The sequence below is a fragment of the Micropterus salmoides genome, unplaced genomic scaffold, assembly GCF_014851395.1.
Source record: "Micropterus salmoides isolate LMB-PRFRI ecotype aquatic unplaced genomic scaffold, ASM1485139v1 Ms_hic_scaffold_11, whole genome shotgun sequence".
NCBI lineage: Eukaryota > Metazoa > Chordata > Actinopteri > Centrarchiformes > Centrarchidae > Micropterus > Micropterus salmoides.
The window spans coordinates 4519611-4543349 of NW_024040152.1; the positions used below are offsets into that span (position 1 = coordinate 4519611).

A 23739-nucleotide genomic window follows, 5' to 3' on the forward strand; every position below is an offset into this window, starting at 1 on the left:
GGGAATGTGTGTTTTTGATTAATTTAGTTAAATCAAAGTACTTCTTGGCATTTATGCAAATATCCAGTAAATTTTGACATTATTCAGTCGTGCTCTGTAGTTTGAAGAATTGTCAATTAATTAATAAAAGGAAATGATATTGTACAACAAACTATGTGGTACACTAAATTGTAAATTGCGCCTTCAAATACCATCAGACCCAGAGCATTCAGAACTGTTAGGAGGTCCACGTTAGTCCAGATTTCCATCCAGTCTGATCCAGTCATGGCTCACAAAATTACATTTTATTGGATTTTTAAATCACACCATCAAAGAAAAGACAAAGCCATCTGCTTATAAAAATACAACACACTGCTCTATACCTTTGGAGATCTCTCCAAATGCAGTGAAACTATACATTTCATATAACGCCCACATAAACACTATGACATTATTCCCCATTTTATTGATATATATATATATATATATCTCCCATTTCTTCGACATAACGACTTAAGAAAAGGCAACATGCAGGTGATAGCAGCACATTTAAAAACACGAAGTCAAAGAGAACATTCAACACAACATGTTGCGACAAACAGAAACTATGACATTTTAGATTTGAAACTCCCCCAAAAAACAATGAATATTTTAAAGATGGTTTGATTTTAACCACATAATAAAAGGTAATTAAATAAAGCCTTCTGCTGGGTTTTATCGAGCTTCCTTCTGTTTACTGAAATGGTGAGCTGAACACTGGCATGGAGAACACATGATTGTTGAGTCAGCTATGCAGAGAACCTCACAAATTAAAAAGGGCATTTGCCGTGATTCTAAAGTACAGAGCTGCTTCTCCTTCTGTCTGTTGATATGATACCAAATGCGCTCATTAGAAAGAAAAATCTTATGTAAACATGGCTTTTCTTGTGTTCCTACATCCACAAATTTAAACTACTACCACATGTGTGTGTGTTCATGTACAGGCTGATTCCCCCATGCAGACAATTTAAAGTGCGTTTCCTCTAAACATGTTTCATGTTGACAATCTGAATTATTTGTCTTAAACAAATATGGCATTGGTGGTTATTATATTGCTGCTGTCACTCAGCAACACATTTAAATTTTTGAGTCACATAGTTAGTGTAACTGTGGTGACAGGCATGCTGGCTATCTCTAAGAAAACACTGTGTCCATCTGTGGTGCCTGCTTTATAGTATACAGATACTACCATATCAATAGAATCCTATGAATACCAATGGTAACAACAATGTGCAAATTATAAACATGGAGTGAAAGTTTTTTTTCCATCTCATTTTGGGTTATTCTTTTATCATAAAACGACTTGCAGAGAACATCAGAACGGTTCAAACAAACAAAACAGACTAGAGACAAGCTGATGCTGCTGTGTGGACTTTTAAAACAGTTCATTCAGGAGATTTAAAATGTCTTTTTAAAAGGATTTTACAGCGGGTTGGAGGGGGGGTACAGAGTCATAAGACGACCCAGGTGGGATCCAGAGCGAGTGGAGGACTTAAAAAGTGACTACTCTAGACCACCGACAAAAGTTTTAATTTAGAAGTCGGACACGTCCATGGCTGGAAAGGGCTGATGGGAGTGGACTTGGGGGAGTTATAGAACCTTCTGGAGGATGGCATTGGGCACTTCCAGAGTTTCGTCCTTCACCAGGACGATGTCATAAGAGTCCAGATATTTGTCTAGTCGCTCTTCCACCTGCAGAGTGAGACCAGAGGAAAACTGTCAGGAGTGGCTTTACAGTTCATGTCACAAATCACCAGCAGAAATAGTGCACAAATAAAGTTTTCAGCTTTCAAATGGTACTTAGGAGCTTTTTGATTATTCCAAGCGCATATCAAATATCACCTCCCCCCGGGACCTCAGTTAGTTGACTATTTCTAAGACGGTGAACTCTATCAACTCAATGTTCAAGGACATTTTCTGTATGTTTTAGGATGCATGGTCATGTGTCATGGCTGTACCTTGTCATTGAGGAAGCCGATCTTGAGGATGTTCTCCACGTTGGGCACTCCGTCGGCCATGCTGAGGTCCCCTAGTGAGTCACCCATTAGGATAATGTTGCTGTTTTCCTTCACCTGTTTGAAGTACTCCGTGTTCCGCAGGGCGCCATCGTGTTTGTTGTACACATGAATCAGCTCGCCTTTGAAACCCTTCAGGATGCCCTGTGACATAAAGAGCAGAGCCAACCAGCACGGTGAGCCATTATGTTTCTTTAGTCATGCGGCTGAGCTGTAACACAAGCGAAAGAACAGGGGAGTCTGTGTCTGTCTTTCCTGCAAGACTCACGTTGTCGTCAAAGTCCATGAAGTTGGAGACGACCTTGACGTTGGGGTGGTAGACTCCGGCCTGGCGAATGATTTCTTCCAAGACGTCGCCCAGGCCAGCGGAGAAGATGAAGACAGGCACGTTGTGCTGCTGCAGGCGGTCAAAGAACTGCTCGAAGCCTTCCCTGATAACAAGTAGACACAGAAAGGGTTGTACTGTTGTGGTAAACAAGGTACATGAGGTATACACTTTGAAAGTAGTGGCAAATCTTCAACAATCTTTTTTTCTTAGGATGTTAAGTGTATTTCAGCAGACAGAGGTAAGCATACTGGCATTTGTGAGCTACGGTAAAAACATTTTATTATCTTTTCTTTAAGTATTACTGATAATTTATATGTTTATGTCTGCTACTCTACTCTCGTCTGGTCATAGTCTAAACAATCTAAAGGCCATTTTTGGACTGTATAAAATACTGGTTTATTGAAATACTTAATGAGTTTAACTTAATCACATTTTGTTTATTAATGGATAGTAAATGTAAATAATGTTTTTTTTTATATCATTAACAAGTGTGTCACTGAGGTGTTTTTTGTTTAGACACTTGAGCCCCAACCTCTTCACTCAGTTGTGTTAAATACCCATAATGCAACAGTAAACTGTAGTAACCCTATGATGTTCTGAGTGTCCAGGAGAGAGAGGAGGAACACATACCTGAGTGCAGCGTCAGACTCTCTCACCACCTCTGGCAGTTTGTCTTTCTCTAACCGCTGCTCCACAAGTAGTGTGTGAGACTTGAAATACCTGCAAACATACGATACAATATATATTATATTTACATACATAAAATGTACATGTAAATGTAAGTTTCTTGAGACAATGAAATGAACTTCACACATGAAATTTACATTTTCACAGAATTTAGATGTTTAAATTGTCTATATGGGGGAAATCAGCCTGTGCATGAACACATACAATACTTACATATAAAATAAAAGAGTATACATATATATATAAAAGAAAATGTGTTTGTGTGTGTAGGTTTGTGTGCTGTGTCTTACCACTCGACCATGAAAGGGTATTTCTCCTCCATGGTGAGTTGAGGGTCGATCTCAATGGGATAATATTTATTCTTCAGCTGCAGCAGCTTCTGCCTGCAGTCTTCTGTCACCAGCTTGCAGTTATCGATGATATCTGCACAAAGGAGGAGAATGACGCACACATGTTTCAAACAGGCAAGAAAACCACACTTAAATGGGGAAATGAAAGAATTTAAATTACAAAAAGCTAAAAAAAATGTCCTATGCTGTTTCCTTGTTGTACTTACTGTGACATGTCGGACAGCGTTTGCCGTTGACAGCGAACTTGCTTAACGTCATGTCGAAGTCTGTGATTATCTACAACAGAGCCAAAAAACACGTTGTTTGTACCAGAGAAATACATGAGTCAGACACATTACATCTTTTAAGAGGCACTGGAAAAAACAAAGGATGTTTGTCTCTAGAAAGTAAGACTATTTTTGCTACAGGCTAGTGATTGTTAGTACCACCAGGTGGCGCTGTTTCACCTAGCACACTGACTGATAGGACGATATCAGCACAAAATGTTCCACCTGTAGTTTGGAAGCTCCTCCTTTGATGAGGCCACAGATGATCTGCTCCACCCTCTCAGGGTCCCTCATGTGGACCGTCGTCTTCTCAAACTGAGGCATCTGGAAGGAAAGAGAGAGAGAGAGAGATGTTTAATTAAACAATCCTCTATAATAGACTTGACAAAGATGAAAACCGAGCATGAACGGTATTTGATCAGCGTGACTACATCCCCTCCTGAACAGATGCTTCGGGTCTAACCACAACACATTGCCCTTTGCCCAGGTTATCTATGCTACAGCTCTGGTATGAAAAGAAGGAGGAGGAAGAGGACAGCACAGAGTGGAGATTTGTGTGTTGAGGGCGGTTTTGGATTAAAGTTAGACTTGGGAGTAAGTACGTGAGAAACCTTGTGTTGAAGGGTATGAGGACGACATGTCAAACTAGAATTTATGACATTTTCCTTTAACACCGCCTTCAGTGTACTTGAACACACAGTTTTCAAGGTCCAGACACACACACACACACACACACACACGCTCCTGGGTTTCAGGGTCATGAAACAGCTGATGTTTGGAATCTGTCGGTGTAGTATAACAAGCTGAACGAACACACAAACAGCCACAGTAATACCCCGCAGATAGGAGGTGAACTTCAGCCCTTCTTTTAACTTCAATATTCATCATCGGTTCTGCCTGAAGTGCAAAACGGACAGGTCTGTTCTCAAAGCTTCTCATTACACTTTAAAGTTTTCTGTTTATTCCGTATGTTAAATTGTTTGTGAACACACTGACAGTGTCACAAACAGCAGAATAAGTCCCCCTGCAGATCAACAACAAACTAGTCAACTTCTGAGTTTGGTGGAACCAAGTAGCGAGAGATTATGAAGTTTGTCACCTTAATATACACGTCAGAAAACTAAATATCTGTTATTTTAGAGGCCAGTTTTTATTTAGCTCTGAACGTTTGATTGGTCACTCGCTGAGCCCGTATGTTTCCCTCCACCAGTTAGTGCTTAAGGCTGATAAGAGGGACACATTTTTACATATAAGAAATCTTGCATGCTCCTGCTTTAACTCTTTCTGCTGGGTTTACATGAACAAGTACAGAGGGACCAATGACAGATGAAGGAAGAAGGTGAGTATCAAGTGCATCATTGCTATGATTCACGCTCTCTTGAAGAAAGACTTTCAATACTGTCCAGGCTTCCACTGCTTAAAAGCCCTTGTGGATTTCGCTGAAGTGTTTGACTCAGGTATGACCGCTGCAACTGGATCAGCTGACTGTGTGCAGACAGAAGTGAGCCACCTGGACAGTCAACCGCAGCAAAACCTGTAACAACAACCTCAGCTTCTGTCTGACAGCCAGGCAGGGATTGAGTGGTAAATTAGCCGGGTTAAGTAACAAAATACCTATTATTTCATGAGTAAGGAGGAGTATGTAAAGCTGTTTGTGACATAGTTATGTGCAATACGATACGAAAATATTTTGACAGGAAATGTTTTGTAAATACTCTTATTACAAGATAAAAATATTTTGTTGTAATTAATTGGCAGATAATATGTGACCATTCAGTAAAGATAAATCATTTTATTTTGTTCATACTGCTTTTGATGAATTTCTTTTTTAAAGAGTGCCGATATCTATTAACGTTTAATATCTATCAATACATACATACACAGATCCAGATATAATAATATATATAGTAGATGTACACTGTGCTCATGAAAAATAAAAAAATTAATAATTAACTATAAAATTAACTAAAACACACAAATACACCCACATAGCAACCTCCCCGCCCCCAAAACACACACCCACATTCAGCATAACTTCCACCAGTCTTACATAATCCGCATCAGGCTTCATAGCAGCTCATAAATCACTCTGATCCTACAGTAACATGACACCCAGAACACAAACTAAATATAAAACTTTATTAGTTCCAGCTTAGTCTCTGATAAGCCCCTTACCTATACACAAACACACAGACACACTAATCTAAGTACTCAAAGACCTAAAACAACATCCTAAACTTCTTTTCTGTTCAGGAAAGACTTTGTGTGTCATTTGTTTTTAAATTTACATGATTGACCCGCGTTTTGTATGGGTTGCCATAGAGACGATCTATCTAATTTGCCTGTACAAAGTCACAAACATGTACTGTAGGTATGAAGAAATACGTGCTGTAATGGTGTGCTCCCGAGACGGCAGTAAAATTCAAACCTACTCGTCCTTTGAGCGAAGGGAATATTCTGAAAAAATTAAATACCGTTATCCTATCGACAATTAAATACAACTATACTGTCAAGACACTAAATGTGATGCTGGCAGACATTCCTGTGCCTCGTTTTTTAAATGTATTTATAGCTATATAACAATTAATATAACAATTCAACAGACACAGTCGTCTTAGCAACAGCAGGTCACAACACTACAATCTACTAAAATAAGGAGATTGGGAAAAGCTTGAATTTCTGGTTTAACATTCCGTGCAGCAAATCCTGAGGCTAAAGGTAAAGCATCCTAACACCAGCAGAAAACATTCAGGAGGATTTTGTTACCTTTTAGTGCAAGGATTTGCAGCATTATGCAGCATTGTTTTGTTTTTTTAGAATCACTATGAACCACCAATGGCTACAGTCTGAAGTATAACCAGTTATACACACACACACACACACACACACACACACACACACACACACACACACACACCCTTACCTTGGATCTGCTGTCTCAGCTAATACAAGAGTGAGGAAAAGATTGTGTGGCTGCAGAGGGCTTATATATCCACAGCAACAGTCAGGGAGGGAGGGGGTGATGCTCAAAAAAAGATTAGACAACATAACCCCTCCCACTGTACAGAGAGCTCATACATACATACAGTATATACATACATACACACACACACACACACTCCCCGAAACCACATCATTTTTCAGTTTCAGCTGAGCCACATCAACACACAACAGGCCAGTATAAATAGACACTGAATGGGGCCAGTGGAAGAAAAGTGACATTTGTAATCTACCTTTGTTCCAGTAATGTGACCTTTGACCCCTTGAAAAAGAAGCCTTTAAAATCAATCAGAGGGTGGACCCGCTTCGGCACTACTACTGCTGAGCACACACATTTTAAACACACAACCCATCCCCCGCAAACACACACACACACACGCAGAAAATAGCTTGATGGCACATGAAAGGTTGTGAGAGTCAAGGTTCAGTGGAGCGTCAGGCTGTTTGGTCTTACAATGGACAGTTACACATGACAAACGCAGCTAATGGACATGCCTCACATTCATGCGAATGAACGCACACACATGTAGAGGTAATATACAGTGTCAGAGGACAAAAGGTGATTCATTTACAGCTTTTAATGGTGCAGACCATTACAAGCTGTGAATTAATCAGTGTGCTCCAGTTACCTTTGGTCCTCTGAAATGTTCTGTTCTCGAGGTGAGAAGCACCTCATTCAGCTGCATTTTGCTGGAAGATGCGTGGAGAACCCTGTTTGTAACATAGAGTGTCTTATCCTTATGTTTCTGCTGCTGCTTTAGTATTTAGGTCACACAGATGTGTACACATGTAGAAACAGGCACGGCAAACTGCTGAATCTTTACATTCTGGTTGAGTCTGAACATGTCCATTATATTTTAATTAAATGCACACACATACACACACACACACACACACACACACACGCACACACACGCACACCAGTATTCAGGTTGTGCAGTTTCTTGTGTTAAAGCCTTTGCATGGCTCTGAGGTTGTCGAATTGACTGAATCTGTAAGATTACATCTTTGTGAGGCTGAAACTTTTGAAAGAAGAAATGAAAAGTTTATTTTATTAACCAGATGACGCACTCATAACTGTCAAAAAATTGAGAGTGGAACGCTGCACGCTTCTCACCTTCAGTGGTCGCCATCTTGGCTACGTAGCGGAAAAGAAGGGACCACCAACCTTTTTTCAAACTTGATTTGAAACATTTGAACATTGATATGTAATTGACATTACTGAGCCAGTTCACTGACTCTTCTCTGTTACACAATTGTTTTTCTTGATTACGGTACCTTGAGTTGAAATAAAAAAGTTGTCAGTACATAGGCTACAAGCTTTTTATGTAGTTGTCCAGTGTATGTAAACCTTTGCAAATAGGCTTCAACAAAGCCAAATGGAAATATTTCATTATTTGGCCTTGAGAACAAATCCAATAAAATAGATTTCAAGTTGAGGCCAGAATGTTTGGGACTTGTCTAAATCCACTCAAATAAAATTGAGAGTCACTACAACAACCAATGACATCAGTAACCAGTAAATGATCTTACTTCAGATGACTGTGAAGGACATGTTAGAAAATAATGTTAAAAAAGAGAGAGAAGCAAGGAAACAAATAGGGGAAATGAGATGCACTGAGCCTGTACATTCACAGCTTTCTTACTTGTCAAATAGGTCATAGTTTTGTGTTTCGATTAATAATTTTAAGTCACCATTCTCTCTTATTAATTATGGTGTGCCTCAAGGGTCAGTTCTTGGTCAAATTTTCTTATCGATATATATGCCCCCCCAGGGTGAAGTGATTCGCAGACATGGTATTTCTTTCAACTGTTACGCTGATGATACACAATTGTATATTCCTGTGAAGCCCACTGACCTGAATATTCTAAATTCCCTATAGGACTGCTGTAGATATAAAAGACTGGATGTCAAATAACGTTATTTAACAACAACAAAACCGCAATTATTGTTATTGGTCCCAAACACCTTGCAAATAAAATATCGCCATCTATTGGTCACCTGTCGCAACACATCAAGCCTGCTGCTATAAATCTCTGTGTTTTATTTGACAGTAATTTATGTTTTAAGCAACACGTAACCAAAGCTGTGCCACTCGGCAGCCATCTTCGCAACTCTTCTGGTCAGCTATTTTGGACTAACAAGACCAGGCTCCTATCTAAATGAATGGGGAGAGAACCAGAACTGCACTTATACTGGTCACCGGGGCATAAAAACTATATAAATATAATCAGCATTAAAATCTGATAAAAATCGCTGAAAGAGTTTGACAACTTAGCCCTATAATAAGGTTAAAAAAGCATTTTTCCCGACCGATTATACTTCTATTACGTATGCGTCATCACTTCCGCACATGCGCAGTAGAAGTAACAGTGGAACCACACGACTGGTTGAAATATGTTTCCCGCTTTGGCTGTTAAAAGCTGTTAAACGATTGGCATTCTAGCAGGAGGGGCGGGATAACCACCATATTTGCCATTACTGGCTTTCCCCATTGAGTTGTATTGAGGATGTGATTGAGTGGCATGTCTCCTTTAAATTGTCTTTGACGTAACTAAACTTGTCCAGTCTTGTTTTAATCAGTTCAGAAACATTGCTAAAATCAGGTCTATTCTAAGTGTTAGAGATGCGGAAATTGTTGTCCACGCTCTTATTTACTCACGTCTTGATCATTGTAACAGCCTTTTCTCTTGTCTTAATCATAAAACCTTAAAAATGTCTACATACTGTACAAAATTCAGCTGCTCTACTGGATTGATTTTATTGATTACTTTCCGTGGCTTGGCTCCTGCTTATATATTGGACCTTTTAACTCCTTATGAACCTCTGCGAAATATGAGATCTTCCGGCAGGGGTCTTCTGTCTCTTCTTGTGTCTAGGCTTAGAACTAAACGGGACAGAGCCTTTTCTGTCAGGGCCCCGAGGCTCTGGAACAACTTGCCCGAGGAAGTAAGGCTCTCAGACTCAGTGTCTTCTTTCAAAACACACTTTTGGAAGGTATATCCTGATTTTACCTGAGTTGCCTGTTTATCTGACGGTGTTTCTTTTAGTCATATAAAGCTGCTATTTATTCTAGCCTTATGTTTACAGTCAATCTATTTTACTTACTTGTGATTTCCATTTCTTTTTCATTTGTATTTAGTATCTTACATTGTCCTCATGTATTTTATATTTATAGTGGTGTTACATGCCCTTTTTCAACCTGTGTTTATCTTTTGTAAAGCACTTTGTACGTTTGTTTGATAAGTGCTACATAAATGGTTATTATTATTGTTATTATTATTATTAACTGGAAGCAGGCTGAATTATTATTGAGTTCTACCAATCAGTTATTCAGAGAACAACAAGAAGATATCTTTGCAACATTGAGACTTCGTTCCAGGATAAATCCAGGATACAAGGCTCAGTTGTCTACTGTCCTCTGTACTGTTGATGCTATTGATACAGTGGAGATTAGAACATGAGACAACTTTGTCCTCTCCTCTACTGACCTCGACTGTCTCGCATACCATGACTCCCAAAAACTAGGTCGACACGCTCGGATTACACCTCACCACAATAACAGTACATGTCCCTGCTGTACACTGGACCCGCAGAGAGACTCCACAGATCGCTTCCCAGAGGAGTAGGGAGTGTTTTCGTTAAGTTGCAGGGCATTCTGCAAGTATCTTTCCACTACAACCATATGCAATCCTTTTTTCCTTGGCTCTGGGCCCATTTGCATGTCATGTTAAAATACAATTTGTATCGGCAGCAGTACATGCAAACCACAAGACAAACTGATTGAATCGAACCATGACCTCCAGTCAGCAGCTTGTTATCCATAGTCCCTATGAAATCCATGTTTTCCATTTAAATCTGTCTTGTTTTTATGCACGTTTTAAGCACATTTTGTCTTTAGAGAGTGTGCAATCATGTGGTGAATGAAAACAATTCTGTCACACTGTGTGCCTGTCTGCTCTGTTTAGTTAGTTCTCAGTCAGTTCTGTTATTTTAGTCTGTTCTATATCGGTTATTTAATTGTTTTGGGTTTCAGCTCTGTCTGTCGTCAGTGTGTGTGTGTACACACACACACACACACACACACACACACACACACACACACACACACACACACACGGTCTGTGTTGGTTTATTCTGATCACTGCCTGTCTGATCTGTTTAGTTTAGTTATCCGCCGTTTCTTCTTGGTCCTGTTCTGTCGCTTGTGTTCTTGTTTAGTTTGTTATATTTATTACTCTGATCCATTCTGTCTTATTTTGATATGATCTGTGCCTGCCTTAGTTCTTGTTTAATTCCGTTTCTGCCTGGTGATTGTTATTAGTTTCCCCACTGACATGACTGGTTCCTGTCTGTTTGATGTCAGTTTACATCGGTTTAAATATTTCTTTGGTTATGATCATTCTGTGTTAGCCTGTTCTGTTCTCTTAGTTATCTTAGTCTCTTCTGTCTTGTGGAGTTGCCTGTGTTTCTCAGTTACTTGGTCTGTCTTGTCTGTTCTGTGTTTTGAGTTCCAGTTAGATTCTTTTCTTGTGTTTTGCAACCTGTTAGTTAGTTTTCCCCTGCTGTCTCTCTGCCTGCCTTTGTCTCATTAGTCTCTTCAACGTCACCTGTGTTGCTTCCGCCCTGCTTGTTACTCCCTAGGCCTTTCTCATTTCCCAGATTTGTGCCTCCTCGAGCCTTGCACCTTTAGCCTGTGACCAAGAAATCAATCTCAGTGCGCCATCTTGAAGGGATTCCTTCCACCGGTGTATCCTTTGCACAAGTCTTTTCAGCCACTGTGACATTTAAAAGGAGGCGTGACATGCAGCTGGACCAACCCAGCCGTCCTCCTGATCAATGATGAGCTCCATCTGAGCATTGATCATGGATTATAGAAGCTGAAAGTTTAATTATGTTTCCTCTGTCTGTCCTGGCTTTAGTTTACTGCTGCAGCTTTTTTGTTTTGTCTATGTGACTAATGTTTGCCTCACTACAACCTATGGTCAATTCAGAAGTCAGTCACTCTATATTTTTCAGAATGCTAATTCAATTAACATCTATATCTCCACAAGTCTTTCTTTATTTTTTAAGGTCCCTATTTTATTTGGATCCCCAGCAGTTTCTTCTAGTCTGTGCAGCTTAAACTTTAAATCTTGGAAACACAAAATGTCACACGTGGGTTGAACATTTCACCCAGTAGTCAGGTAATGACGCTCTCTGACTTCCAAGGCGATGCTTTAAAAATCCAGTATGCGTTTCCCCAATTATCTCAAAGTCCAAGTTCTTTCATCACTTTAATCCCTAAAGTCGTCTTCGCCTGTCTTTGAACTGCCAGTTTGTCTTCTCTTAATTTAATGTATCATGCAAATATGCATATAGAAATATTCAAAATGTATGTGCAATGGTTTATGGGGACAATTCACAATAAATGTATTGCAGGATATTAAATTGCTGCTCGAAACATGGTAATAAGTGGGACAGAGACTAATCTCACTAACTTCATTCCAATGGAATATCTGATTCTGTCTATACAGCCACGAGGTCTTTAAGGAGTGTGTGGAGAAGGCGCTGAGCCCTGCCCACTCTATGAAAAAATCTCTTCATCATAGGGCCTCAATCATAGGGTCCTACATGTAGTATTATCTCCTGCAAAGTCCCTTCTGCAAACAAAACCAAAAAGCCAGATCTCATCCTAAGCTGGATGTTTTTCAACGATGCAGTGCATCACCAGACTCAGGTCAGGTCAAATTCAGTCCTGTCTCCATCCAAAACCTCATAGCCTGCTTCAGTTTTGTTCCCGGCTGCAATGCTTCCTTGCTGCTCTTTCCCAAAAATATAAAGTAACCGACAACCCGATTCAACACTGCCACACACTGTTTACGTTCCACCTTTAACCTCCGCATGTTAGTGAGTCACATGAATTAAAAGGTTTACCACAGGTAAGGAGTGAGGATTAAAGTTTGTTTCGTAGGAGAGGTGGATCTGTTCAAAATGTGATAGCAAAGCTGAGTGCCGCTAACAATGTTCTGAAAGTTCTTGTTTGAATTCCACTTTGCATGTTGCTGCAAAACACACTCACAGAAAATGAGTCTTAAAGACTTTTCCAACAGCTGTCAAATTGCCTGTTCAACATTCTCCCAGCATTACTTTCAAATCTACACGAGTCTGAGCGAAGGTTACTGATAGGGTCGTGCTGCTGTGACCCAGCCTTGGCCCGCCAGGGTCAAAGGTCATCACTCAGAGCCCTGCTGAGTGTTTTCACCCCACCCTTCGACAGCTGTTCATCATCTGTGGACACAACCTGAGAGATGACAGATCCCAGCACTGATGTTGTAATGACACCAACTGTACTCATCCTGATAGTACTGCAACTTCTACTACCAACACCCTTGCTACAATAAATTCTTCAAATTACTTACAAATACTGTGTCTCTTAATGCTATTATTGATATTACTGCTCCCACTACTAGTCCTTCTACTACCAGTACAACTCTTACAACAACATTTTATTAATACTACTTAAACTTATCACTGCTATGCTCAGTACTTCTGATCACTCTCCTCATCCCGCTTCTAATGCAACTTCTGCTAGCCCCACTATTTCATTTTCCTTCTACAATACTTAATTAGTAATACTTTTATACTATAACTGCTGCTAATTACATTGATACCATTACGTCTGCTGCTAACATTACTACTACGTCCAAATGCTACAGCAACTTTTGCTACTATTCATGGTATTGTGACTTCTGCTACCACTGCATCCGCTACTACTACTTCTATCAGGGATGGGGACTCGAGTTTGAGACTCGGACTCTAGTCCGACTGATGTTGCACGCACAGTGACTTCAGTCTTGACTCAGACTCGAGGTGCGGGACTCGTGAACAATGTTTATTTTTAGGAAACGTCTATTGAGCTTGCTACCTACTTAACACGTAGTATCAGCTGAGTGTGGCCACACGTGAGAGAGGACAACAAACACCAGCAGCTGCTGGAACATTCATCATAAACTTTGGCTTTATCATACAACAAGACCCAAACAAAGAAGCTCTGAACGCAAAATACGTTAGGTCCGACGGTTGTTCACTATGAAAAGATGAATGAGCATTAGTTTACTTGCCATACTTGTGGTGGTTGATTCACGTAATCCTTTTACGTCCCGCTGGCTGCCATCACGTTAATTATTAATGTTGGCTGCAAACAGGTTACAGCTTTATTGTTGATCATGTAAAGTTATAACGTTACACTGGGTCTGAGAGTCTGGGGGCGACTTACAGTAGTTTAAGCTGTCATTTAATTGCATTGCACATTACATGGTTGTGCTCTGTGAAAAACAGGTTACACAGTTACAGAATTCCTTATAGCTGTGCAGTATTATAAGCAGCCTGGATAGTGCACAGCAGGTGATACAACATTCATTATAACCACGGGTGACTTGAGACTTGACTTGGACTCTTGCTCAAAGACTTGAGTATCTCTGACTTCTATATCTGACAATACTATTGCAACTTTTGCTACTACTCGTCCTCTTACGACTTTGTTTTTTAACTAAACGCTTACTAAAATGTATTCTGCTGATGTTACTGCTACTATCAACACAACTGACTATTTTCACTACTTCTATACATCTGTACTTACTACTGTAATAGTCCTCCTGTTACTACTCCAACCTTTTCTAAGACTACCATAACTTTCACTACTACTGTTTTTTTTTTCTATTTACAAATTACTCCTACCAATCCTGCTGATCATTATACTCAGTGACACAAGTCAGAAAATGACACCCCAGTGTCCACTGACATTACTTAAGCAGATAAAATGATTTTAAGGTTAGAAAAGGGATTGTACATGGTTTTTATAACATTAAGCTGATTTTCCAACCACAAAAAACAACTACTGATTACAGGGCACTAGCAGCTGGTCCATTAGGTGGAACCCAGGATATGTTTACTGTTATCACAGCATCAGCTCGTCTGTAAATTGGGACTATAGACGAGCAGAACATAGTGTGTCAAACTCAAATTCTAACCCTCAATAAGGTAAATACGTCCGAGCTGCAATCAGACATTAATCCAATCCTCTTTTTCCCCCTAACAGACAGTGAACATAGTAGCCCTGCATATTATTCTTGTACAACATAGTGTCTGCTTTTGCATCGAGGCCCCATCAGTTCTCTGTTGCCCCACCCACACTAGGAACTGCTGCTTGTCATGGTGACAGCCATCTGTTACTGATAAAGCAGCGTGGAGACTGGTCACCGCAGTAAGGAGCAGGACTCGCCTGAGTTAAGGTGGACTTGAGATTCTTCTTAAACAGAAAACTTTCATTCATCTTTGTTGCAACTCCCTGTAATACTTCACTTTCTAAGACTCATTTCTTGCTGCTCACTGAGCAAAAAAGTGACCACACTTTTTTTTGATTGATCAGACTGATTGACTGAAACAAAATGTTATCAGAAATGGAATGCATGCTCTCATTCAAGATATCATGCTCAAAAAGAGATGTAAAATTTGACTTATTTTATTTGCACAGGTGAACTGTGACCCATAATATTGATATCAAGATATAGTGGCCAATAATATTGAAGGCCTTAATCTCAATTTTCTAAAATACACAATACAACACATTCCTTCTGTGAGTTGTCACTGTCATCATTTTTTAATTTTATCAAGACAAGGCATCAACCCCCTAAAGAGTCATCTGAATTGTCTTTCTGTCAAACTACAATACCACAGCCATTGTAACTTCTTGTGAAAACAAGAAAACTGTCCTCTTGTGTAAAAGCTACACCTGTGAATTGAACCACTGTACAGAGGTCAGAGGTCAACATCAGCTGCAGTGTACTTCAGCCTCAGGGCAGCTGTAGTGTAGTGTGCATTGGGCATTTGAGACTATGTTGTCTGGTTGCTGAAAGGTTTGTCAAGTCAGTGCCTCTACTTTGCTAACTCTAATGTTCCTGGTAAGTCAAAAAAACTAAAGCTCATTCTACTTTACTAATTCTACATTCCTACTGATATTATTATAGACAACTACTGTATATTGTATGAGCTACATGATCTCTGCACATGGACTATAGACATTTGATCTTTTGATCTGTGAATCACTTCACATACTTCTGTCAGCGTCTTTGTTATCTGCAGGACACTCAGTTATTTAGATCCCTTGTTTCACAAAACATCGTCCACAAAACTGTTTATGGCTTACAAGTATTAGTAAGCACATAGCAATCCTTCTATGCATGTGGCTTTAGTCTTATTGTCTCTGCCCCTTTCCACAAATATGTCGAGGAGTGCTGATTTCTGGAATGCAAAAACATAAACTCCATCTTGCTTTCCAAAAGAAACCCCAGACTTGCAGTTCAAGTGTAGCTCTGTTCTGCTCTCCAGTGGTCAATAGGGTGAAACACACTCCAGCAGGTTTCTTCTTCACCTTACACCGCAAATGAGTTTTTTCACAGCAGACATTTCAGCATGACAAGAAGGAAACGCACAGGAGTAGTTAATAACATTAAAAACAAGTGCATTCCATCTGGGTGGGGGTTATTTACAATGTCCTGGCATCGTGCGTACTGGCTCACTTTCATGACTTACCGGGGCACTTACTGGAACTGCTGGATCAAATACGTCTGCTGTGAAATACAGTAGGTCTATAACTCAACATCAGCCACCTCTACACAGCCTGTTAGGGCAGCGTAGCACTCACAGAGGCTGTGCTGTAGTTAAAGGGTCACAGGGGGGTGGCTGCCCCAGGCCCACGGTTCTCTCCAATTACAAAGGGGCCCAAATTGGCCTCACTCTGCCTGACTGAACATGCAATTTTGTTGTTTAGTTGAATATTTTGAATACAGTTTGTGTGTCTTGATTGTGGATTAAAAGAAAAAGTCCATGTCTGTGTCTTTGCAGAGACGAGCCCCACCACTGAGGTTCTTGTGTCATGCAGCAAACAGCACAAGTGTGGACACATTGGCCTATTTGTATCGTCACTGATTCAACCTCCTTAGTACCCCCTTAAAAGCCCCCCCAGGTTTTTCGTGTCTGCTGTATTCCTGCTTCCCTCGCCGTTTTTCATAACGATGTAAGTGTGAAAAAAAGTGCCACTGTATGAGAGCCTTTTGAGCTCCTCTGCAATGTTGTTCACATGGTTTACTTCTAAAATTGAACTACATCATTTCCAACATGTCACCCTCTTCCCTGAAGGATTTTCAGAGTTGTGAATGTTTCTGAGCAAGCCGCTGTTTTCTTAAAACCAGCCATCAAGAGCAGAAGCACAAGCTCGTAAAAGCACAACAATACAAACATGTGCGGAGGTTGAAATGCTTTACTTCCAGTGTGCAGGCCGTGTTTTGGAAATACTTTTCTAGAGGTAGGAAGACAGTTTAATTCAAGCGGTTAGGTTTTACGATACAAATAGATTCATTATCAATAATGGGGACAAATATTAAGTTTCTGCAATTTCAAAATCCTAACCACTTTTTTATTATTTCACTTTCTTGCTATCATTTATTAATATTGTGTGTGTGTGTGTGTGTGTGTGTGTGTGTGTGTGTGTGTGTGTGTGTGTGTGTGTGTATATATATATATATATATATATATCTTTGATTCCTTAGTACTGGACTGGATAATTTTATTGTTTTGTTTAGAGTCACTGCTGCTGAAAGCGTGAGCAAACAGACATGTAACAACCAGCAGTAACCTGTAACAAAGTCGTGCTGGTAATGAGCAGGTGTGCAATAAACAAAAACCGCAGTGGTTTTTAAGAATGAAAAAAACAATGTGCTTTGCTTTTCTGTAACGCCCAAGTATTTTTTGATGACACAAATGGGTTTTTAGAGTTTTCTTCAGAGTTTAAGTGAACTACTGGCATCACAAAACTGGCTCAGTGAAGGAATGTCTGTGCAAAAACAGGACACCAAATGGAGTTGCCGTCGTGTGGTTTTAGACTCCTTGGGGTTCAGTGCGGATGTTTATGCTTCTGTAGAATCGTGCATCATCAAAAGCAGATGGTCACTGGTTTCCATGCTGAAGGTTGGGACAGGAAACTAGCAAACTGTTTATATCCAGATGTTGCGGTGGCTACTACATCCCAAAACTCATAATGTAGTGTCATTCTTTTCCCAGGCGACAGATTTGCAGATGAGCAGAACAAACAAAAGGCGACTGACTTTCATGCATTTTGTGTGCTGTGACAATTTAGTCTATTTCCTTCAGTTACAAAGTCTAAATAGGCTCATTAACGTAATCTTGACTGCTAAAATCAGCCTCCCTTTGACTTTTTAGCTCTGTTAATGAAGCTAAATCACATCAGCGGGAACAAGTTCCCCTCTCTTCTCCTGCTCACTGCGCTGTAAATATATCAGTGTCAGCTTATGGGTTGACTGAGTCGCTCGCAGTTACTGTGGCCAACACTATTAGAAATCCACTGGCAAATGCACTACAAAGTGCATGGTTTCATGTCTTATCTCTGAGATTCAGAGATAAGAGTGTTTGGCATCTCATTCTCATTGGTTACTTTACATCACAACTGTCATTTCACAAACTGGCAGTTCAAAGTTTCAGTTTTGAAATCAACAATGATGCAAACAACCAGATGTAAAGCGGTCAAAGGTCAGAGTACTTCAAACCTTTAATCATGGACTGGAATGCAACAAAAGGAATTACATTTTATTTTGCATAACCAGAAGAGCTTTTCTGTATAATTCCCCTGCTTCTCCTGCCTACTTACACCCAGCTGATTAAAAGGTTCAAACCAACAGTAAAACCATTTGTTTTCCATAAAAAGACAGCTTAAGCTACAGCAGCTCTACAGGACTTTTTTAAGTGTTTTCAGTGAGATGACAAGGAAGCATTCAATGTACGGAAAAATGTATCATCATATTACAACAGGGTTGTAAAATGAGAAAATAAAAATGTGTCATTTAGCTGATGTTTTTTATCCAAAGCGACTTACAATTGCTATACATGTCAGAGGTCGCATCCCTCTGGAGCAACTAGGGGTTAAGTGTCTCGCTCAAGGACACATTGATAGATGTCGCAGTGGGAACCGAACCCAGATTTCCCACACCAAAATGTTGCAGTTTACAGTTTGTACCGCTAGAGCGAGACTGAAAGCTGGCATCAAGGAGTCAAAGCGGAGACATCAGCACAGACTGGAGACCTCACCAGCAACAACACCAAATATATGTGGCAGACGATCAAAAACATCACAGACTACAACAGAAGGAGCAGCCATCCTGTGTGAGGCCACATTACCTGATGAACTTAACACCTTTTATGCTCACTTCTCCGCTCAGTGTCAGCAAAACCAAGTAGCTGAGTTGATTTTCATTAAAAGGAGCAAAAGACACGAACCCCTGTCTTCATCAGTGGAGGTTATGAGATATAACTATATTATAAGACCACCATTTCATGACATTCAGCAAAAACATGTGGCGTTAACCACGTTCAAAAAACGTGAACAGCAAAGTGTCCTAAAAGGACCTTAATAAGTGAATGCATAACTCGGCAAAACGGATGTTGTAGGCTATCTGCCGAAATTTGCATCCACCTCTTTTCTCAGCATAAAAGAGCGTTACCTCCCGCGAGGTGTATGCAATTCACGGCAGGCATGCAGAATTCGCCACAACACCTGCGCTGCAAAACGTCAGTAGACCTCGTGGGAGCAAGGCCTGATCATTTCATCATTCAAGATTGGACAGATTTGTGCAGCGTGTTTTTATGATACCAACCATTCAATTCACAGACTGGTCTGTTGTCCGTGTTTGCGAGAGAGAGAGAGCGACCGAGTGAGAGGAACGATTTTAAAATGGGTCGCCAAATTTACTTGGGCGGCTGTTAATCTCCCTTGGCAGCCCGCCCAAGTAAAGCCTAAGTGTGGGGAACACTGGAGCAAGAGAAAGCATCCTGACTGGAAACATCACCAACTGGCAAATGACTTGTATATCTACCCATCAAGTGTACATAGTTTTGTGTGTTGCAAAATGATAAATACATTGACCTTGTAACTTGTAAAACTCAGCTTCACACTTCAGACTATTGCAACACACCAACACAGATAAACACTTACAATGACATAATGAGAGGAAGTAACTTGCCAGGAAAATTAAAAGCAATAAAACCATAAATGTTTTTTCTGCAGCCAGATCATCTGACTGCTGTGGTGGCAACCCTGAAAACGGTTTCTACTGTAAATGATGGTGACATTGGCAGCTGAATTTGAGGGGATATCTTTACCAGTAGATGCTTGTGTGTGTTTGAGTGTCATTGTGTGTGTGTGTGTGTGTGTGTGTGTGTGTGTGTGTGTGTGTGTGTGTGTGTGTGTGTACATAGACAGTGCAAACAAATAGCTGTACAGGTGGAGTCAAATAACTCAGACATGAATCATACAGATTATACAGTCTACAGCAACGCCTTCAAACAGAAGCAACATTCAAAGTCTAAATATCTTCTATAAGCCCTGTTAAATCAAGTTCACGCAACACATAACCAAATAAGAGAAAATAAAGGTATATGTAATGTTTGTTTGGTTGAACTACACATGTGTATTTGAGGGATGGGGTTCGTGTTGAATAGAGGGTAATGAAATATTGCCTTTGTAAAGTCATTATAAATTCTTTTTAAACTACAATTATAATTATGTTTGCAATATTCTTCAGGAAAATGCAAATGCTTATCTGTTGTGTGTGCACACTGGATTCAAAGTTGTTTCTTACAGCTGGGCATTTTTCAGGTTTGATCAACGTGATACTTCAGAAAAGTTCTCGAAAAGGTTTTTTTGGTACAAAAATTGCAAGGGTCATACACTATTTTCCTTATTTGTTTGCAGTTTGTGTGGAAGCCGGATTCCTGTCGGACAAGTTAAGGTGCTGGACTGAGTGTATTGTATGTGCTGCTGCAGCTTGCATAACCTTCTTGCTGCCTGTTTAACAACAGGCAGACAGCAGCAGCAGCAGCACAAGGCTGTTTCCAGGACAGTGAAAAGAGCTGCACAGAGAATCCCTGACACAGGGGGTCAGCTGTCAAAGCCCTCTGGTATCAAACTGAAAAGCTGCAGCTCTTTCTGTTAGAGAAAAGCTAGCTGGTGACCTCTAAAGACAGTTGCTGTGTGAGCATCCGCGCCTGCGCAGAGCACCGTGCAGAGCCCCTACTGTCAAGATAACAGGAACGCATTTCCGGACATGATTTTCGAGTAGAGGCGCACGTGTGGCAAAGTCCTCTGAATGTTGCATACGCTAAAATACATATAACAGAAATAACAGCAATGTATTTAATACCTTACTTACTCTATCACATTTTAAACAACTGGTTATTCCTAAATATGAGACATAATTCAATATAAAGATTCCTCTTCACACATAATGATGAACAAAATGGCTACAGGTAACATGGTTTCCCTTTTCCACAGTTTACCGAATATCCAATAATACATCGCCCCTAATTTATAACAAGCCTGGCGTTAAAAATAAAAAAGGGATCCTAATCTTAACTGCGCGCTTTTATTTAGAAGGTGCACTGCCCCGCTTCCTGTTTCTTATCATATCTGCCCGCCTCATGCCGTCTTGACGCAGCTGCGGTGTCTGCTTTTACTCACCATCTCTATGATCCTGGTTTTCTTGCCCGCTCGCTTCTTCTTGGCGACGATGTACTGGGCCAGAACCACGCCGCCGAACAGGGCACAGACGCTGGCGCTGGCCGCGGCTCCGACCTTCACCACGGCCGCCCTGTCCATGACGGTCAGCTACTCCTCCGGCTACCAACCGAACCCCCGCTCCGAGAGCCCAGTCCTGCCTTCTGTCAACAGGCGGCTTCCTACTGGTGCAAACACGCAGCCGAAGATCCTCTATGCTAAACAGGACCAGTCACTCTGGAGAAACTCCACCGTGTGATAGCTGGATGATTGTTTTTTTTTCTTTTTTTTGCAATGCCAAAAAATGTGTATTAGGCTATAATAAAAATACCAAAATAATGACATGTTACACGACTTTAGAACCAGACTTTAATTGACAATAAAAAGCTGTGGAATACTTTTAATGATATTATGGGTGGAACCAGTTGATATTGCTAATTATTTTAGTAATTATTTTAAATGTAAAGTAAACAGATTTAGGAATGAAATGGACCAAACAAAAAATAAGCAATAACATGAATTAATAACTTCAAAGTTCAAATTTACTGAAGTTAGCTTCTGTCAGCTATGTGGAAAAAGTGTTATCTGGATGTAAAGACAAACCATCAGGTATCGATAATTTGGATGGGAAACTATTAAAAATAGTAGAAGACTTGATTGCCATTCCTGTTTGCTATGTATTTAACCTGAGTTTTTCTTATTTTCTTTTTCTTCTGTTAGTTCTGTTGAGTGATTTTTTACTGATGAGAGCTGGATTATGTAGTATGTTGTATCGTGTTTGTGTATTGTTGTATTGTTGTATTGTCTTTGCTGTGCTTTGGTGTGTTACTTCCTGTAATTGTGTGGATCCCAGGAACAATAGCTGTTGCTTTGGCTACAGCTAATGTGGATCCTAATAAATGAAATTTGTATGTTACTTAACACATAACACAACACATGGCAGGTAGCAAGACTTTCTGAAAGTATATTCAGACCAAGCTCATATTGGGAGGAGCTCTTTTTGTGTATTCAAAGTTAAAAAAAAGAAAAAGGTGAGCACACTATTTTTGCTTCACAAGTTTACCTGTGGCCCATCCTTTGCGACTCTTTTCACTGTAAAGTTTCAGTTTGTACAGGAAATACCAAAACAAAAGTCATTAACAACATAGAAGTGAACCAATGAAAACACAGTCCATTGGGAAACTGGGAGTCATTTACGAAAACTATCAACACATTTTAATCAGAATATTGTGTTAGTGGTTTTAAAACTGTGCATATAGTAGCTTATGAAATCAAAGCTCAAGAACATGAAGCACATGAAGCTCTTTGTAAATCTGATGGTACTCCCTGCACAATCTTACACATTGGACATATAATTGCACATGTTCTTCTTTGCTATTCTCCTAAAAATGTCATATCTATATGTAAATATTTATATATTTTTATATTTATTGTTATGCACCGAGTCACCAAAGCAAATTCCATGTCTGTGTAAACCTACTTGGCAATAAAGCTGATTCTGATCCTGATTTCTAATAAAACAACATAAACTTGTTGATTATATAAAAGTGATCGAAAAATTTTAGTGGAGTGAAAAGTAAAAGATTTGCCTCTGAAGTGTAGTGGAGTAGAAGTAAAAGTAGCAGAAAATGAAAATACTCAAGTAAGCAAGTACAAGTACCTCTAAATTGTAATTAAATAGGCTGCAGATCTTGAGTAACTGTACTTGGTAATAATAATAATCCAGAAAAGTTTTTTTATTGTCTGATTCAAGTTCAATTAATTAGAACACTGTTAAATAATCACCATTTTCTGGACTCTTTTCCAGCTGTGACAGCTTCCAGCCTCTCCTGGAGACTGAAAAGTTTGCCAGGTCCAAAGCATCTTTTTAAGAGACTATCTTTGTCCGCTAGTTTGTTCTTGGCCTCTGACATCACAAAACTTCCTCCAAATAGCATCAAACTATACAAACAAGCTTTTAATCTAAGTTATTAAGTCACTATGTCAATAAAGAGATGATGGATGAATTCAGGAGTGAGAGGGTTCACGAGATTAAAATTATCAACTGTTTCCAAGAAGAGGTAACTGTCAAAATCAAATCAGCTTAATGTTGCATAGATTTTGCATATTTACCCGTCACTGAGAGGTACGGAACTGCGTCCTCCTTTCCTTTCTCCCATTTTTGTCTCCATAGGAATTTAACAGCATCTTCACAGAAGCTACAAAACCGTTACACCAATCTGAAATATCAACCATAAATGTAATGTTTTTGGTGTCTCTTATAATGAAAGACTGAAGGCGTCGTTCAAAATCGGCACTGACATTCAACAATATATTTATTTATTTAATGTTTATTTGTATAGGGACACAGCATGAATCAAACCCATAGCCCTCAGCATTTATAGCCTAACCTTGTTTGCAATCACTCTGATGAACAGCTGATTTCTGACTCCGGAACAACTCCTGTGCAATAATCCAGTAACTCTGTCT

The 23739-nt window shown here is 39.8% G+C and overlaps 1 protein-coding gene across 2 annotated transcripts; it reads right to left on the reverse strand.

Moving 5' to 3' along the window:
• Nucleotides 1–262: 262 nt before the first annotated feature.
• nt5c3a (5'-nucleotidase, cytosolic IIIA) lies at nucleotides 263–21450 on the reverse strand. 2 transcript variants are annotated; one of them, XM_038710513.1, is made up of 8 exons: nucleotides 21235–21450; nucleotides 3890–3988; nucleotides 3605–3674; nucleotides 3339–3471; nucleotides 2992–3081; nucleotides 2302–2464; nucleotides 1977–2177; nucleotides 263–1710 (listed from the first exon to the last, which is right to left on the reverse strand). In XM_038710513.1, the coding sequence occupies exons 1-8, from the start codon at nucleotides 21370–21372 to the stop codon at nucleotides 1609–1611; spliced, it is 996 nt and encodes a 331-aa protein (XP_038566441.1). In that variant the 5' UTR covers nucleotides 21373–21450; the 3' UTR covers nucleotides 263–1608. The 2 variants fall into 2 exon arrangements, with proteins under 2 accessions (XP_038566441.1, XP_038566442.1); XM_038710514.1 differs by lacking the exon at nucleotides 21235–21450 and adding an exon at nucleotides 6588–6761.
• Nucleotides 21451–23739: the final 2289 nt, after the last annotated feature.